At 35.9% G+C, this 19,199-nt stretch overlaps 1 protein-coding gene across 4 annotated transcripts in view; it reads left to right on the top strand.

The window, feature by feature from the left end:
• The window catches only part of C1H8orf34 (chromosome 1 C8orf34 homolog), a 191,223-nt gene that overhangs the window by 92,392 nt on the left and 79,632 nt on the right, over nt 1–19,199 (top strand). For all 4 annotated transcript variants that reach the window (XM_053958307.1, XM_053958298.1, XM_053958316.1 and 1 more), the window contains exon 8: nt 5,341–5,476. In XM_053958307.1, the coding sequence (XP_053814282.1) occupies nt 5,341–5,476 (136 nt within the window). The remainder of the gene's footprint in view (nt 1–5,340; nt 5,477–19,199) is intronic.

The raw sequence follows: 19,199 nt of genomic DNA on the forward strand, positions 1-19,199 counted from the left end.
TGAAGATATTTATGGGAAAACATCTTAGAACATATGTACCAGACTAACAGCATTGCCTGCTCCATGACATTGAAAAAACAAAATGAGATGTCCTGCAGTAATTGTACTGCAGAAGATAGCTCCAGTTTTGCATCTGTTGAAGCAAATATTTAAAATATTTGTTTCAAGAGTGAAGCATCAGATATTCTAAGTTCATGATTCTTCCTTGTCTGGAAGCCTACTTCATGCTTGCCCCAGTATTTTGTTAGGAATTTATGTGTTCTTTTGTTGGAATCCCTTGATATCTGGCAAGATAATTTATCTAAAACAAAGAGGATTGGTTAACACAATAAGACACATAAAATATGACATATAAAGCTGCTTAGATTCCACAAGTAGAGCTTCTATCAGCAGTAGGATTTTGTTGATTTGAGTTTTTTGAGTTGTTTCTTTGTTTCATTTGTTGTTCTATTTTTTTTTTTTTTTTTTTTTTTTTTTTTTGTTGGCTGGGGGGGCTTTGTTTTCAAATTAGATTACTAGAGCATATTAAAAGTCTGTGCTTCAGCCAACAACGCCTTGACAAATCAATGCTATATACAAGGAATATATCTTGTGGAATGTCTACCACGGTGTAAGAACACTACCCTGAGGAATTCATTGCTTCAAAGAATGAGACATTATTTTACTGGTGCACCAGGATTGCCTGGTGGCATGCAAGAATATAAATCAGAATTCATTATCTGAATTTTTACTCTCACATGAAAACATTTAGTGCTTTTCTTAGTATTAGACTGAGCAGACAAACTGAGCTGCCATAGACCTTTTCCAGCTTTGAACCTTATACTTCTTGAAGTACTCCTGGGAAATTACTACATATTTTATAATGGAGGAAGGAGACAAAAGTGACTGGATCATATAAAACAATACAACATATCTGATTACGTGAGCCTTCTGTGCAACTAAGCTTTCACTGTATTTTATAGGAGTTTTGCATAAGAAGAGCTCTGTCCTTAAAGTGAATGGTGTGCAAGTCTTGTGTTTGTAAGATATTCCACAACCTGTCATCCCAAGACAATAAGCAATCTTGCAATTTCTGGAATACTTGGCACTAGTGAGTGCCCCTTTCCCTCTCCCCATCCCTTCCAACAAAAAAGAAAGTAAGTAAATAATTGTGAACAATGTCTTATTTAAAAACATGATCTTGTTATTGGTCTATATTCTTGTTTAGTTGAACTTGGTAACTTTTTTCCCCTCCCCTTTTTGGTTTGAAAGTTTTTTTGGTGAAAGTTTTCTATATAAAAAAACCACAATGAATTAAGCTTAGCACAGCATTATTATTAATCTAAAAAACATCTGGTTCTCCTCTATGCTATATTACACTTGTGATCTTTATCTCACTTCCAAGTATTTTTGTGTATTGTTGTGGCAAAGCATAAAAATTTCAGCTGTGTGAATTCCTTTTGGTAAATTGCTGATTTGAGGAAAATGTAATTTTTTTTTTGCTTGGTTCACCTGTAGTTTCTTTAACACAAAGAACATATTTAATGGAAATTGCTGTAGGTCCAAAGCTGGGTCTTCCCATACACTTTCTAGAGAATAGCAGGCAGTGAACATTAAATCAGAGAAATACAGTGAACAATCATACATTAAAATAACAAACTTTTATTAGCATAAATGAGATTGTTTCACTTATGTGAACTTTCAGCCTATCACTATACAAAGACAGATCATTTCCTAAGATTTGAGAAGTTTCACTGTATTCTTGTCTTTCATGACAGAAGCAGTCACTGGCTTGGCTTTTCTTTCTCTCTTTTCTCTGTGAATTACCTCATTGCTGCTCAATAAAATCATGGAGCCACTCAGCTGTATCATCACTAGTTAGTCTAGCAAAGAATACAAAGAAAGATAAAAGATTCAGTGTCCAGACCCTGTAACTGAATTGACTCTCTAATGAAATCCTATTTTGGTAAGATTGGTTCTTTCCGATAGAAGTATCTGAACCTTTGGAGCTCTATTTTTTTACTCTTAAATAAAAGCACTATTGCATTCACTGATTGCATCTATTTTAATAACTTTCTTATTTGTGATCAAATCTTTTTCTACAAAGCACACATGAATTATTGAACAATATGCATGCACACTCAGGGTTAAGCACTAAAATTTCTGTATGATTTATTGTTTTACTGCTGCTAGGTTTTGTTGTTTTGGTTTTTTTATTTTTTTAATTAAAAACCTTCAGTAATGAATGGGGTTGATCTGGAAGATGGCATATAAACTTGCTTACAAACTCAAAAATTCCCATCCAAAGTTATGGGTATTACAAAACAGGCAGTTTCTCAAAGCCCAGTTGCTTTAGTGAGAAAATGTTCAGTATCTGTACTGTAAATCTAAGGTATCCAGAGGAAACTGAAATCATTCCATGTCCATGGAGAGGTGCAGTAATGAAATTAAATCAAATGCTGCAGTTATTCTTTGGATTTGGTAGATGTAGTTACACTTCTCTGTTTACTTGTATTATTAACATCTTTTTGTAATTTGCCATGGACAAATTCCATCCAATGTTGAATTAGATCAGCTAAAATTCTTTGAAAAAAAATAACAGTTGTATATGATGTAGGTTTTTGGTATTTTAAATCTGCATTTTGTATGCACATTACTGCTGTTATTCCAACAGCATCTGTCAGTAAATTAATATTGCATACTATTCAGCCTTCTTGTGTGTTGGCTACTACTACAGGCAGCTCTGGAATCCACATTTCTTGCACGAAGTTTCACTTAATTTTCTTTTGGGAGAAAAAGCCTGTTAATTGACTAAAAATGACAAAAAGGCATGGGTTTGATATCCAAATTCAAATATAAAAGGTATCATGGGGGGGCAGCCTATATCATTGCTTTGTTGAAACACTTAGTCATTAGAGAGCCAAAAGTTAATCAAGCAGAGAACAGTTGAAAACCTTATTTAAAGAAATCACATCTGCTTAGTGGGAGAAAATCCTGAAGCATATGCTTCAATTTCTTTTAAGCTGTAATCCATCCAGTGGTTTACATCTGTTAAAAAGTATGGAACTTCTCACACCTCTTTAAAGCACAATTAAACTGTATTTATTTTAATACATAATGTGTTCCAAATATGTAATACCTTTTCTGAAATGACTCATAGGTGGTTGATTTCATAGCTCTCTATCATATAATCTTCCAGGTCCTTTGAATTAGTTTGTGTATTAACCATGAAATTTAAAGGAAAAGGTGTTGAAATGGTGTAAAATGTTGCCAGAAACTTCAGTACACTTGTCAGTTTATATCAAGGCAACAAATTGTCTGGGAGGGGGTGGTGGTGGGGAGGAGAGTTTTTTTAAACAGTAAAATAAAACATTACAGAGAAGAAAATGTTGTTCAAGGACTTTGGTCACAAAATTTTCATGTGAGTTTAGCCTAGCTGTTATTGACTGTTTCTTATTAAAATCCATGTCTACCCAAAGGAGTGTTATTAACAGGACATAATCCCGATAATCTGACCACATTGCTCTGAGTTTAAAGCACGTTGGTAGGAGGAGGGTCTATGAACTATAGAGGACAACCAGAAATATTTTGGGTTGAGATTTGTGGGGGTTGTATCTCATTCTTTTGTGTATGAAAAGCAGCTTGGTTCTCCAGTGTGTGTCTATAATGACTACTTGTGTATTTTAAATTCTAAGTAATTCAATTAATTAGCCTCCTCTGATTTTAAAGTTCTCTGTGACTTTTCTCCATCTGATATTGGGATTTAAAATATTTTTGTACTTCGTGCTTCATTCAGATCCTTTCACATTAGGTTTATTTTGTAAATGTAAATATATGAAAATACATGTGTATAGAATATCTGAAAGACATTTTAATCAGATGATGACATACTGTGTACCATAAACCACGTGCATCAGTCAGTACATGGAATGGTTACATGGTCAGTATATGGTCATTTAGTAGAAGCTAGCCAGTGCTTTGCTTGTTTGCATTTCAGCTAGAGTCTAATCAAGTTATAAACAACTGAAAATTGGGCTTTATAGATACATGAGGCATAGAGAACTTGTGTTAGCAAAAAATATTTTGTGTTTTGTGTTAGCAAAAAATATAGAGATTAATCTCGAAAGAATGGCCTGACTGTAAACCAAGAGAATTCATTTACAGTCCAGCTGAGCTATACCATTGTAGTGTCATCTTGGGAAAAAAATTCTCTTCTGTCTCCCTTCAAAATGTGAATGATTTTACAGTCATTGAAAATTCATTTTTTATTGTGAGTTTCCCATATTACAGGAATATGGTAGATTTAAGTATGCACATTATGGTCCCTTTCAGTGTGATATATATGTCCATTTCATATTTTGTGGGTTTATCAGAGTACTTATTTTAGCAATATTTTTTCACCGCTAAGTGACTAGATGATGAAAAAACCACAGAGGCATAGCATACATCCTGCTGTGACCAGCAGGAGCAGGGAGGTCATTCTTCCCCTGTACTCAGCGCCGGTGAGGCTGCACCTTGAGTGCTGTGTCCAGTTCTGGGCCCTCAGTTCAGGGAGGGCATTGAAGCACTTGAACACGTCCAGAGGAGAACAATGAGGCTGGTGAGGGGCTTGGAACACAAGCCCTGTGAGGAACGTTTGAAGGAGCTGGGGTTGTTTAGCCTGGAGAAGAGGAGGCTTAGAGGTGACCTTATTGCTCTCTACAACTTCCTGAAGGGAGGTTGTAGACAGGTGGGGGTCGGTCTCTTCCACCGGGCAGCAACTGACGGAACAAGAGGACACAGTCTCAAGCTACGTCAGGGAAAGTACAGGTTGGATATTAGGAAAAAAAATTTCACTGAAAGAATAATAAAGTACTGGAATTGTCTTCCCAGGGAGGTGGTTGAATCACCATCTCTGGATGTGTTTAAAAAAAGACTGGACGTGGCACTTGGTGCTATAGTCTAGTTGAGGTGTTAGGGCATAGGTTGGACTTGATGATCTTAGAGGTCTCTTCCAACCTCATTATTCTGTGATTCTGTGAATTAATTTTGTCTTCAATATGTCCAGTGTCAAATAAAGCTATTGGACAGCATCTCTTGACAAGTTTTTAAGAAATGAACCAGATAAATAAAGATTTTAAAAATATGCAGCATGGTTTGATGTGGAAATGATACTGAATATTTTTTAAGGAACCCCTTATAAGATGTTGATAATATATAAAAATAAAAATGCTCTCAAATGTCTTTTCCTATTAGTATTGAAGTCACTGTTTTCTTCCCGATTTTTGAGCAGTTCAATTTTTTAGTGATTCTACAGGTAAGGCTTCTTTATTGCTACAAAATTTAATCATGTGTTCATCCCATCATTCTGTCTTGTTGCAGAGGATCTTGATGATCTCAGAATGGAAGGAGTAACAAGTGTGGTGTCTTCTGGGAGCAAATTCAATCAAACTCGAAGTGCTCATGCGGCTGAGCCTCAAGCAAAGGTCACATTGAATATATGTGCAAGATGTGCCAGGTAAAATCGAAACAAAACCAGATCATGCCAACTAATACTTTTTTTCTCTAGGTATTTGGCTGTGTTTTGTGCTTATGGACCAGGTGATGACCTTTCCTGTGCTAAAAAAAAAAAAAAAAATACTTAGCTACTGGCTACCCTGTGACCTCTGGCATTTGAATTGTGCAACTTATGTTTATGCTTGATATGTCACATCGACAGTGAATCAAAGAACATAGTCTTAGGCCTTGCTTCACAGCTTGAAACTATTTTGAGCCCTTCTGTCTCTGAATTTCATTAGTTATTTGAGCTTCTGTGGTTTTTCAGGGGATGAATCAGAGAATTTGAGGGTTCAAATCCAATTTGAAAAGCACCTGTATAAATGGAGATTTAGTTGCACAGGTGCAGTTCAGGATTTCAAATAGTTGCTTCTTAGCACTTTATAATCTCATCCTGTTTCACCTCTGAGAAATAATTTAGTCAGGTTGAACCCCTTTTGGTTTTGACAGCTGGCAATAATTTTTGCATTTACAGTATGAAGACCAGATAAACAGGTTAGTAATCATGTAGCTTAGTCAACTCAAGAATGCAACACTAACAGAAACCCCTCAAATTTCCTGGATGAATTCTTCTATGTAGACAAAAGCACATTTGAAGAAGGGATTTAAGCCTGTTTAAATGACAAAACTAGCCTTCTCACCCTTCTGTTAATGGTTCAGATTAACAAGAACAATATAGAGGCATGCCAATTTTATCTGCCTGCCTTTGCCAATGGCTGCTCTATTGTGTAGTTTGAGAGTGGATTAGCCGCTTGTAAATAAAAAGCAACCTGTGGTGAAATTAAGTCAAAAGTTTGGCCATATGCCACCCTACTTTTTTCCCCATTTTGCTCATAAATTGCTACTTTTCTAAAGCTCTTATGTAGACAGAGGGGCTTCAAGACATTTTCTGATGCTCTGAAAGTACAACTACGGGAGACAAAACTGAATCACTGGTGCAATAGCCTTTCTAGCAGGGCTGTAGAGCCTCAGGGAACTTCACCTCACAGTACTGTCAGAGCAGCAGTGACTGGATGGCCTTGTAATTCTAGAGAGTTTTGCTTGTCAGCAGTGTGGCCTTATGCTTTAAGAAAAGAGCAGACGTGCATCATGGGATTCTTCCCAGTTCATACAAACAAATTGCTTATGTTGTAAAATGTTTCCAAACAACTACCTACATGAAAGCATGGCACATTTTTTCATCTGGCATCTGTTGTCCATGGATTAAGAAGTAGAGAGGTAAGGAATACAGAAACCTTAAGTTCTCTAAAATCTGAAGTTGTGAACTTACATAACATCTTTTATGGATTACTATGAAGGTTAATTAAATTTCGAATTCCCTTTAAGTAGCTGCTAACAGCAGGTGCCAAGATACTATATGTTCTCTCAATCCTGCACACCAGGGAACAAAGGGCTCAGATCTTGAGCCAAACCTAACAACCTTGGCTATTGGTATTGTTCTTTAACTGCATGTAATAAACGATTCTGCCCTTTAAAATATGACCTGAGAAAGAAAGATCTCACAAAATCCCTTTTGTCACTTCACTTATGAGAGAATGCAAAACAATGCTTTATTTTGCTGGTGCACCTTCAATGATTTCCCTACAGTGTTTAAGGAAATCGGTGAGGAACTGGGTGATACCTTAATGACTGAGATTCTTTTTACTCTTACTGCAGTTTAGCAGTTTCTTTAAACTTTGGAGGAATTAAAAAAATAGACCATCTCTTCAGGAGCAAGGGAAGTCATAAGAGACAGGCAGGTATTTCTGTTGTATTCACTAGTGAGGAAACTAGCATTTTTTTCTTCAAGTCTATCCATTCTTTTGGAACATTCCTTCTTTCTTACTGAGGACAACTTTCCTCTCTTCAAGACAGCTATTAGTGCAATTAGCTCTCTCTTCAGTACCTTCACAGGGGTTTAGTCTGGAACCTTCTCACAACAGATGAAGTAGGGGGTACAGACAGTTGCATGAAACAAGTGGCTTTGAAGACATGAAGGCAGTTTTTTTCCTGTTTGATTTCAAGAGCAATTAGATTGTCTGTTAGTCAATGATATAGCCATGAAAAATACTGTGCTATAAAATTAGAGTCTGAGTATTTGGATCGTCTCACTGATTCAGTTTCTCAGTGTTGGCCTTTGTTTCTGTTGTTATGACAAAGGCTAATATTTAATGTAAGGTCATAATACAGAACCTATTAGAGTATTAATTTATTTTAGAAGTTATACTTTTATCTTTTCATATTCCATTTTCTAAGTAGTCTGGTGTGCTGTACAGTGTATATATGAATACTGTGTGATTTGGTTGTAGACATGTTTGAATACAATTTAAAAAGGAGTCAAAAGAAGCTGTTGGTTACATGCATGCTTTTGGTTACAATTAAACAGGTATCTTTCCTCTTAACGTTACTCATTTTTCAGTTGTAAAAGGTGATTTGAAATGAATTGAGCTATTAATGGCAGTGGTGTTGTATAGATAATAGGGCTTGTCAAGTCAGATTACCAGATTAGGTTTGCTGAAGGTATTTTGGCTGTCGTTAGGAGAAATACGACTTTTTACTTGAAATTTAATTGGCAAACTTCCAAATATTAGGAATTATATGTCTTGGCTCAGAAAAAAAGTTGAATTTTACTCATGCATTTGCATAAAAGATTTCTTTCAGCCTTGCTGTATTTTTTTTAAATGCTTTGCTCTCATTACTCTCCACTCAATTTATCTTCTATGACACCTCCTTCAGATATTTTCCTGCTTTCTTGGGTATATTGGAGCTTTTCTGAGAGATGTTTATTTAAATAATTGAAGGAGTTTTTCAGTACTAGCTTTAATTAATTTGGCTTAATATTTTGTATCTCACCTGGAAAGCACAAATATTCTGATTGAAATTCCACCCTATTTCTTCACTAAAATAGTGTGTAAGTTTTGGATGCTCTTGCTTCTAGGACTACATTTTCTTGCCATAGATCATTAGCACTCTCATTATTTGAGAGTTAGAGTGAACAGGTCTGTGGCTATTAGGTTGGTTATTGTGTAGGTTACCTTAGCCTGAGAAGAGTGCTGGTTTCATTTTGTATGCCCCATAAAACCACCTACAGTAGGGTGCAGCTATATGTTTTATATTTCTGTGGCTTCTGGAGCTTCCTACAATAAGAGCAATGACTTGTGAGAAGAATGGACTAAACCAATGGTTTTCCTCCATGCTGAGATACTTGTGATCAGACTTCATTTAGTGGCAGTTTAGCTTCTTCCCTTTGTACCACAAAAAAGGAATGCCAAATGGAAGTGACTATAGTTAGAGATAAAAACCAATGTTGTTACAAGACAAACTAAATCAAGTTTATATTGTGGAGAAAACCTGCAATGGTGTTGAGAGACACTGCATTTGGGAAAATATTCTCACTTGCCCTAAGTCTCTTAGACAAAAGTACGAACTTGTTTGTGAATCATAAGAAATGAGACTCAGAATTAACATAATTTGAACTAGAATAAAACTCCCAAACTTATAACTTTTTTTAGAAACTGATATTTAACCTTCAATCATGATAATTTCACCAATCATCTTCAAATAATAAACAGGCAGATAGTTATCACAGACCAGGTCAGTAATTTTTTAAAAAGGTAAAGTTCTCCACCCAGACATCCAGGAAATAAAAAGGGGGAATTCTTTTAAGATATCATACCAAATGATATCTTGGTTTTTACAGCTCATGTTTTAAAAAACTAAAAAAAATCCCCCAAAACAACCAAGACCCCAAAAAACCTTTGCAAAAAAAACTCCGCAGATGGAGATGAGAAATTAAAGGAAGGGTTAATTCTACTGGAGTATAAATTGGTTTGTAGTCTGGCACATAACTGTAAGAAACAGAGAGCTTACTGTTTTCTGTATAGATGTTTCACACACGATGGGCGAAATGCAGATGGATAACAGCTTTAAGAGGTTTTTCAAACGGGGAAGTAGCTACCAGAACAATGTTATTCCCATAGCTGCTCTTGGACTACGGGGCAAGTTAAGTAGCATATTAAGTCATCTAAATAAAGGGGTGACATCATTCACAAGGTGGAACAAAACAAGGTTTATAGATACAAAAAAAAGGCTACAAAAAACCCCCACCCTGTATTTGGAAGATTTCCTTTTTTCTATTTAGCCTGAAAAATTAGGAAGAACACTTCTGCTAAAATGGATCTGGATTTTGATTATTTGAGTAAAATGGTAATAATAATTCTTTCTTTGTCTAAGGGCACAGTTGGTCTGAGTGGCTTTTAAAATAGACTGACTCATTCTGTAACATGTTTTTGTGAATCCTTTCTCACATACAGGAGAAACAAATGCATTTCAGCTTTGGCCAATGAATTATAAGACATCCTCACACAGTAACAAAACTTATGTGGGTTAAATAGATATTTAAATGACAATTTGTAAAAGCCAAACACCACTTCCATATTTCTCGTATGTGTTGTAACTTGCACATTGAGCGTTTTGCAAGAATTTAATCAACCATAAGGTAAAAGATAATATTAATGTACTATTGAATGAATTACAGGGGGTTTTCTTTTTCTTTTTTCTTTTTTTTAAGGACCACCCATTAGCCTTGTATGCCCACTGCCATGCTCAAAAGTTAAATCTTGTTCTTGTGGAGTCTTGCCAATGCATTCCTGAAAGTAAGAAGCTTTTTGTTTTTAATAGCGCAAGGGCTGCATTCATTCTTTTTAACATCAATAGAATACAAAAAAGGGGTTGCATGTGATTAAAAAAGAAATGGGATTATAGAAAACATACTGTGCCACAAGCTTGAAGGCTTCTGAACAAGAATGTTGGGAAGGAACACTAGTTGCATACAAATGTAGGTTTGAGATGCAATGTTTTAGTTAATATTTTAAGGTTATCTAAAGCAAAAGGACAGCGTAGTGAGGCCTTTTAACATATGAGAAGAATCAAAAATATATATGTAAACAAAGTACATCTATACATTTAAAAAATGAAGCTTTTTTTACTCTCACCCTTGGGAGGTGGAGTACTGTTCAAGTGTAGTAACTTGTATACTTGAACTGTTATTATAGAATAAATGAGGTATTCTGTGCATGCTGCCATTATAGATATTTTTGGAAAACTTGGTTTGAAGAAAGTACTCAAAAATTCTCATGCCAGTTTGCCTTGCCTGTGAAACCTTACCCTGTTCACCATCTGTGACTTTTACACCTTTAAGATGACTTGTCCTTCAGTCTTCAAGTTAGCTTGTATATTTACCAGTAACCTTTTCATTAAAAATTTGGACTTTTTAAAGTTTGGTTTTCTACAGTGTAGTCTCTACTATGTGCATGCATGCCTGGGATATAATCATATAAACTATGTGGTGCTAAGTGAAATTTAGAATCACATATTAGTTCTCTGCAATATGTCAGTGGAATTTGAGCAGATCTTCATGACATAGAGCCCTGACAACCAAGAACCTACAGGGGAGAAGAAATTAAGAAGCCAGCTATAATTTGGCATAATTTCAGATTATTGGTGGAAACTATGTAACTGTTATTTGAATTGGTCATCAAATATCCCTAGAAAAGAACAGGAATTATTGGGTTGGCTGGGGAATTCTATGGTATTAATCTAGCTTCAACTGTTTTATAATCTTAGAGTTTGTATGGAAGTGCTTTATCTCAGTACCACAAAGCTCTGACAATACTAATGAGACTTGAGGTCATAAAGAAGCATTTGATGGAAAACTTGATAATGAGCTGTGAAGAAAATAGTCTGAAGCTTGACAAGTGAATCTAGTTGAACTATCAAAAGCAGAAAAGCTGATGACTGTAAAGAGGGAAGAAATTGCTGTTAAAAAGCTATTTTACTGTATGCATTATCCCCAGACAATACTCCTGAAACTTCACACAACTAAGAGAAAAAATAATGAAATTAATTACCCCTATGAGGAAGATTATAAATACTGATTAAAGACTACATTTAGAAAACAGACAATGGTGTTGGGCTTCTGGAAGATTTCCTCAAGAAAAGAAAGAAAGCCTACTAAGCCTCCTCTACTTCCACAAGATCCCTTCCTATTGTTTACGACCAGTCTGCTCTCACTCTCATTGTGTTCCCTGAACAGAAACTGTTGGTATGGCTGACTTGTGTTTTGAAATGAGATGGGTTCTCCTACCTTGCCCAAAATAACTCTAGAACTGGGGATGGAAAGGTGTCAGGGAATGGATACTGCACCATGCAACACTGGGATAGAGGCTAATCGAATAGGGTGAAAAAGTGTCAACATCTGGCATCCTCTATAGATGCCGTAGGTCCCAGAAGAAGAAAGGATTTAACTTTTGCTACTGGTGCATTTTTTTGGCACTTGGTCTAGGTTTATGTTCTGCTAAATTAGACTAAACTAGATGCTTCTGCTCTGTTTTCAGCAGACTGCTGCTGTTCAAGTCAGACTGTAAGATTTCTTTCCCAAATGGAGCATTCTGGCATCAGTCACCTCAAAGGGAGTAATACCATGAAAATGCATGCAGGACTAAATGACATTGAAACTCCATGGTCTGTTTTCCCCTTATCCTGACCACATGTAACAGTGTGTGCTGCCTGGGTGATGTAATAAAAGGCTATGTCTGCATTGCATTCTAGCAGGAAAAGTTCTGCATTGTGCAAATATTCCTTAGCTGCTACGTGAATTGTCACAATTGCTCTGTGAAGGAAATCTGTAGATGCTAACTTAAAGGTGGTTCTGGTATGTTGACATGAGCTATAATCATCCCTTTAACTGCTGTGTTAAGAGGGGATGGAATTAGAACTAAACTTGATCACAGTGAATATAAAATAACTCCCTGCTTTTCTTTATAAACTCTAATATTATTAATCAATAATACACAGATGGGTGAGAAAGAATAACCTCTCAAGTGCTCCATATAATCCCTTATTTGACTCTGTACATTATGATGTAATACTGGGGAATGGGCACAGGTATATGTGTGGTTTGGTACATGTATTTGGATAAAGAATAGTCTTTGTATGTCTGCCCAGCAGTGGTAATGCCAGCTTACTGACTCAGTTTCTGGCAGAAATTTCTGCTTTGTTAATTTTCCTGAAACCTGGGAATAAATTACTTCAAAGTACCAAGGGGGAAAAGTGTTTCCAAATTGAGGTTGTTGGTACAGAATGAATGTTGGCAGGAAAATTCTGTGATTAGGATTCATGTACAAACTTTGAGGAAATTTATGTCTTCAAATCTAAATCAAAAGTTTTGATTACATACACGTATTTTTTTTTTCTTTTCTGTCATACATTTCATATTATCTTTCTGACTGTATACTATTTCTAAGTAGCTATTCTTATAGGACAGAAAGTACTAAGCATTCTAGATGACTCATGTCACTATTTTACATTCTTTTTTCCTTTATCTATTTTTTTGTAATCTTAGTTTTATTGGACCTTTTGTTTAAAAGAGCTGAATTTTCTTCATGTTTGTTTGTGCCAGCTTCACAGACTTTGTCCTAAACAAAAAGTTTTATTTGCATATTTTTCCTTTTAATAGTGGCAAACAAGTAAATTAAACTCCATATGGTAATGCTTTATAACTTTTAAAAATCTCCTTTCACTTTGGAAAATTGAAAACAAACCCCATATTTTTCCTTTGGCTAGTTAAAACTTCTTATAAAGTAGAAAAAGAGAAATAATTATGGGAAAAGAAAAAGCTATGGCAAAAAAAATATTAAAAAGTAAATATTCACATTGCTTTTTCAATTAGTTGCATTTGGACAGTGGTTAATTTGCCCGGTTTTGATGCATAAATAACCAAAATAGTGTATTCATTGTCTTTTGATTTTGTAAGTGCTAAGTACAATTAAAATAAATCACTTTATCTTTCCTTTCCTGGAGTGGTGTACCACTTTGGTAGCTTGTGCTTTCAAAACAAAAGAAAAACATTGAAGAAGAAAATAATTCAAAAAATATTTTTACTGGCCCTCATGGTTATCAGAAACAAAGACCATAAATATTTTTTTTAAGATTTGGTAGGCTGACTTGCTAAGTTGTAAGAGTAACACACTGGCTTGCCTTTTCTTTCACTGTCTCATGTTTCTTTAGAACATCCTACTGTATGCAAAATAGAAAATATCTGTGTGATTTCAAATTATTTTTTTGAGCTCATGGATCTAAGTTTGAGCTCTGAAATGCACAAGACAGTATACTTTTTAGTCCTAAACCTTAATTAGTTTCATGGCAAACTCCCAATGAATGTGTGTTTTGGAACAATGGCCAAAGTCTCTCTATTTTCAAAATCTTAACAGTGTCTTGGGAAGGCAACAACATAAGACAGGAGATTTACATGAAGTGCTTAGATAGAAATCCTGGAAAGATCAGACTACTTTCCTCCCTCTTTTTTTTACATGAATTTCCCACTTGGTAAATTCACCAAGCAATAATTTCAGTCCTTTCAGAAGTTCCAGAAAGTACTGTGATAATAAAAATATCATCTGTTATCAAAAATTATGATAAGCTGCGAAGGGACCAGTGTTTTCAGATGATGTATTTCCCTCTGTGTTAGATTTAACAGCTATTTTATTTCCTTATAGTATGCACAGGTGAGCTAGACTTGTTTTTTTCAACTTAAATAGCTATCAGTCAGCATAAAAGTAATGGAAGACTTCCATTTGTCTGTTGAAGAAAGATAAGTGTTTACATGTTACTGAAAATAAACGTAGACTTGAAACCTGAGCACCAGGTACATTTTGCATCTGAGTTGCATCTTACACATACACCTTATCATGATAAATCTGGTTTTGGAAGCATGGCAGTGCACCAAGTTTATCTGGAGATAGCCCTACTGTAACTTAACTGACAGGGTATTAATATGTGGTTTTGGTTCTGCAGGAAGAGTGCAGCATAAGATGCTGTGAATTAGTGACATGTCACGAGACTATCTTTTGTAAGCGCTATTGTTCAACAGCACCTATTTTTTTTTTCAGGCTGGTTGTTAAAGAGAGAACTGGTCAGAGCAGGTTGGTGCACATTTAAAACTGCTGTGGAGAAATTCTAAGAACAGTAGATGTAAAGGATTTTTTTAGGCCTTTTTAATGTCCTAGTCTTGATTTGTAAAAATGAAGGAAGTAAGAGCATATTTGAATATGAAATTAATACTATTTTGCTGGTCCTGAAAATTATTCTGCTCTCTTTCAATTTTATGGAGGGCAACATCCACTTCATTCTGTCCTTCCTTTGCAGATCTTGTCAAGACATCTCTTTCTCTTTTCCCCTACAAAACCCATTTAACCCCCTCAATAATTTAAAAAGACAAGTGCTTTACCAAGCTTTTCTCCCTTCTTTTCCTTCGCTGTCTTTGATGTGTGCTTTGCAAGCTGATTCTCTATGGCAATGTTTCGAGTTTCTTTCTGTTTTTTGTACAACACTGTGATGTATATTAGCCACAGAAGTTTCTTCTGGATGAAAAAGATAGAGGGAGGAAGCCAGGAGATCATGAGCTTGAGGAAGCTTGTTGGTCATAATTTGAGGCTCTGGATAGCAGTTTAATATAGCTCTTAAAGACACAAATGCACACTCACACACAAAACTCTTTCACAAGTCCTAGAAAAAATGGTTCACAGGAGAAGAAAGAGTGTTAAGTCTGAAAAGACTGACAATGACTGTAATTTTTCTCCTGTGAGATAATGGTTTGAAGCCAGAAGCAGATAAAAGATTGCCATAAGAATGGCCTAATTCCCCATCTTGTAAAAGGATTAGATAATTCAGTCTCTTTATGGACTCCTTACTCTGGGAAATATATTTCCACTTTTGGTTCTCCTCAGAAATAGCTGCAGAGTGTACTTATTTAAAGGCACAAAGACCTGCATTCAGACATTTTGGAAAAGCAAACAGCACAAAAAAAAAAAAAAAAGATTAATTTGCAGGCTGTGTCAATGTGTAAGTTTTGCTTAGCAAGTGTATATTCTTGTATTACCAGCTGAAAACATTATGCTGTGCATTAACTATTGGTGACGTGGAAACTTTCCACAAAAACTCCAAGAGTGACTGGAAAATAGTGTGTTTAATTTGCAAAAGGAGAATGAAAGTCAACCAAAATCCATTTTTAGCTACTGGTTTTACGAATTTTCAAATAATTTGCTATGTTCTGATGCACTCACTTTGTTAAGGACACTATTTCTCAGAGTTTAAGCACTGAGAAATAGTGTCCTTAAGAAAGTGAGTGCAAAAGCAAGAAACAGACTGTGGTTTGAATGGTATTGGTTATTTATTGGTTATTTAATTATTTTAGATTAACTGTATCTTAGATCAGGATGAAACTCAAATAACATAAATGCTGTATATCTCACATGTATAGAATTTCTGGTAGTAACAACATACTCCTTCCTGCCTGATGGCCTTGCATCACTTCTTTAAAGTGGATTTAAAAGAATTATAAATCTCTATTGGAAAACATGCTGATTGTGTCATTAGGCATATATTCCTACATTTTATTTAGAAATGGTATTAAATATCTGTATTTATCTGCATAGTGTTATAGTTTAATATTGGAAATATCTGCCTTCCTAGGTAATGTTCTGCAGGATAATCCAATAGTCCTCATGCTTCGTTTCTCTTCAATGCAGATACTTCCTGTATTTCAGTGTAGAGTAAAACCAGAATCTATGGCACTGATTTCTAAATATAACAAGGTAACATGCTACAGAGCTTTTCTATTATTGCTTCAGAGGTGGCGGCCACTCTCATTGCTCAAATTCACAATCCTATGTTAGAGGATCCTCCTCCCATAGATCTAAGGCATTTTTCTTCTACAGTTCAGTGATCTAAAAATCATATAAACTTTTCTTAAAATCTAATCTTCATTAGGAAGGTAGTATGTGTAGCTAGAGCTGATGAGGAGTTTTACCAGATAAAAAGTACTTTTGCTTGTATATTTTTTAATAATATTTATTTAATATAATTTCAACAGTATATTAACCAGTACAATCTGTACTGGAAAACTGACATCTTTGTGTCCCTGTACCTTTGAATACAATAGGAATTTTTCTGGCACAGTTTTAATAATTTTATATTTGTAAAAGACATTAGTTAAACAAATGGAATAAGTCAGAAATTCCTGGCTTTATATTTAGGTGCTGAAAAAGCTTTGGATTTTACAGCAATATAAGGGAGTGCAGCATTTGTGGAGTTAGTAAGTCAAGGTACATGAGGTCAGAATTTGGATCAGTATGTTTGGGAACAAAAAATGAAGTAAACTCATTATTATAGGCAAGTCAGGACAGATGATTATGAAGCTTGAAATACTCTTACTGGTGTTGAGGTTGCTAGGGAAAGGTGCAAGAAAACATTCAGTGTAACCTAAAAGCGTGTGGGGCCTTTCAGGGCTTTTGTTGTCTGATCTCTGTTGCTATAACTTCCCTAGAGTTATGTATTTGTCCTAGGGAAGTTATAATTCAGTATTACAGTGCTATCAGAGAAGGTTAGATGTAGATTTGAAGTTTTAAATTACAGAAAGGAAGCAAGTGATTTGGAGAAAAAAACAAAAGGAAGACCAATAAGTCAAATTTATCCTTCTTCTCATCTCTGACTAAAATTCCCTTTGGCTGACGAAGGAACATCATTGTGTTATGTGTATAATAAGTTTCTTTTGTTAATAAGTTCATGATATTCATTAATCTTATAAAATGTATATAAGAGTTTTTGATCCAAAATAATAACTGCTTCATAAAGAAACTAACTATAAATCATGGAAGTATTTGGTAGGATTTTTTCAAGAGAATGGATAACCTACTTTGAAATAATTTAAGGAAAATAAGTGATTCCACAAGTCAAAATCTCCTTAATTAAGATTCTAACTCAAACATGACACTATCTCTGTTTTTCAGAGAACTTTTTTGCTGTGCCCTTAAAAATATGCACCTGTTTTGGCTGATCATGAAAACAACTTTACTGCTCTTTTTGCTGAATGATTTAAGGATTCTTTACCAAACTTTCCACTCCTTCTCATCGTATTCAGCTAAAAGGAGTCAACTAAGTCTTTAGCAATGGAGATCAGGAATTTTCCAATTAAATGTGTGTTTTCAGGAATAATGTTTCACAGAAACCAAAATTTTTTACAGTGTTTATTCAGATTCAACAAAATTTAGCTGGCACAAGGCAAAGCAAAGAGAGTGGCTGGAACTGCAGTGCTTAGACATGCAATTTCCCCCTCCTCCTCCTAGAGTGCCCTTTACTGTCCTGGAGCCCCTGAAGGAATTTTTCTTCACTACTAAAAAGTCAGCAGAAGCATTTGTATTTTCTTGAAAGAGCAGGTTTTCAGAATTTCTTCTGAAATTCTGTTGTTCACTTCTAGGGAACATCAGAATTTGAGCACAGTTATCCAGCTCTAGTTTGCTATGTTTAAAAATAAAAATTACCAGAATTTGAAGACCAGCCACGTGCACAGTAATTATATAACTCTTTTCTGTAGTTGTTTATTTGGGATTGAAGGAGATTTTGCCTAAAAATTATAACCCTTCTGCTGGTTCATTTTAGGAAGGAATAGAATGGGATTTTAGTGACATATTTCTGGAAGAATAGGTCAAAATAGCATTAACCTAAATATAATGTAAATTTCTCTGTCTGTAAGTGACAATCACCCTCTGAATTTTATTTGGCTCAAATATTAAGTACAATCTCTGTTATAAACTAGCGCCAGACAATTATTAATACACGTACTTTGAATCAGTAGTCTATGCAAAGAACAAATACTAGAGAGCATCTATCTCACTATGAGGTATTGAAGCATTTCCGTTTCTTCATTTTTAGAATGCTTTATGCCTTCTTCTTAGGCCCTGATGATAGAAAGTACCTATGTTTGTAATTATTTTTATTAATCCCATGTAGTCCTCAGAAGTATTATGTTCCCAGGTAGGAATTTGTCCTGCATCTAATCTTGACAGGTTGGAGAGATGGGTAGAGAAGAGCCAACTGAAATTCAACAAAGGCAAATTCAGGGTCCTGCACCTGGGGAAGAATAACCCTCTGCACCAGCATGGCTGGAGGCTGACCTGCTGGAAAGCAGCTCTGCAGAGAAGGCCCTGGGGGTCCTGGTGGACAACATCTGTCCATGAGCCAGCAGTGTGTTCATGTGGCCAAGAAGGCCAAAGGTGTCCTGCGGATGCGTTAGGAAGAGCATTGCCAGTGGGTTGAGGGAGGTGATTCTAGCCCTACTCAGTCCTGGTGAAGCCACCTCTGGAGTGCTGTGTCCAGTTCTGGCCTCCTCAGGACAAGAGAGACTTGGAGCTCATGGAGCAGGTCCAGTGAAGGGCTACAGAGGTGATGTGGGAACTGGAGCATTTCTCTTGAGAGGAACGGCTGAGGGAGCTGGGTCGGTTCAACCTCGAGAAGAGATGACTGAGAGGGGGCCTTATCACTTTACAAGTGTTTGAAGGGAGGGTTTCAAGAGGCTGGATCCAGGCTCTTCTTGGTGATGCCGAGAAATAGAACAAGGGGCAATAGGCAGAAATTGATGCACAAGAAGTTCCACCTGGACATGAGGAAGAACTTCTTTACTTTGCAGGTGACTGTGCACTGGAACAGGTTGCCCAGAGAGGTTGTGGAGTCTTCCTCACTGGAAATATTCAAGAACTGTCTGTCCACAGTCTGGACACCTGTGCCATGTGCTCTAGGATGAGTCTGGTCAAGCAGGCAGGTTGGACCAGATGGCCCACTGTAGTCTCTTCCAATCTGACCCATTCCATGAA

This window comes from Vidua chalybeata, chromosome 1 (assembly GCF_026979565.1).
Source record: "Vidua chalybeata isolate OUT-0048 chromosome 1, bVidCha1 merged haplotype, whole genome shotgun sequence".
NCBI classification, from domain to species: Eukaryota; Metazoa; Chordata; class Aves; order Passeriformes; family Viduidae; genus Vidua; species Vidua chalybeata.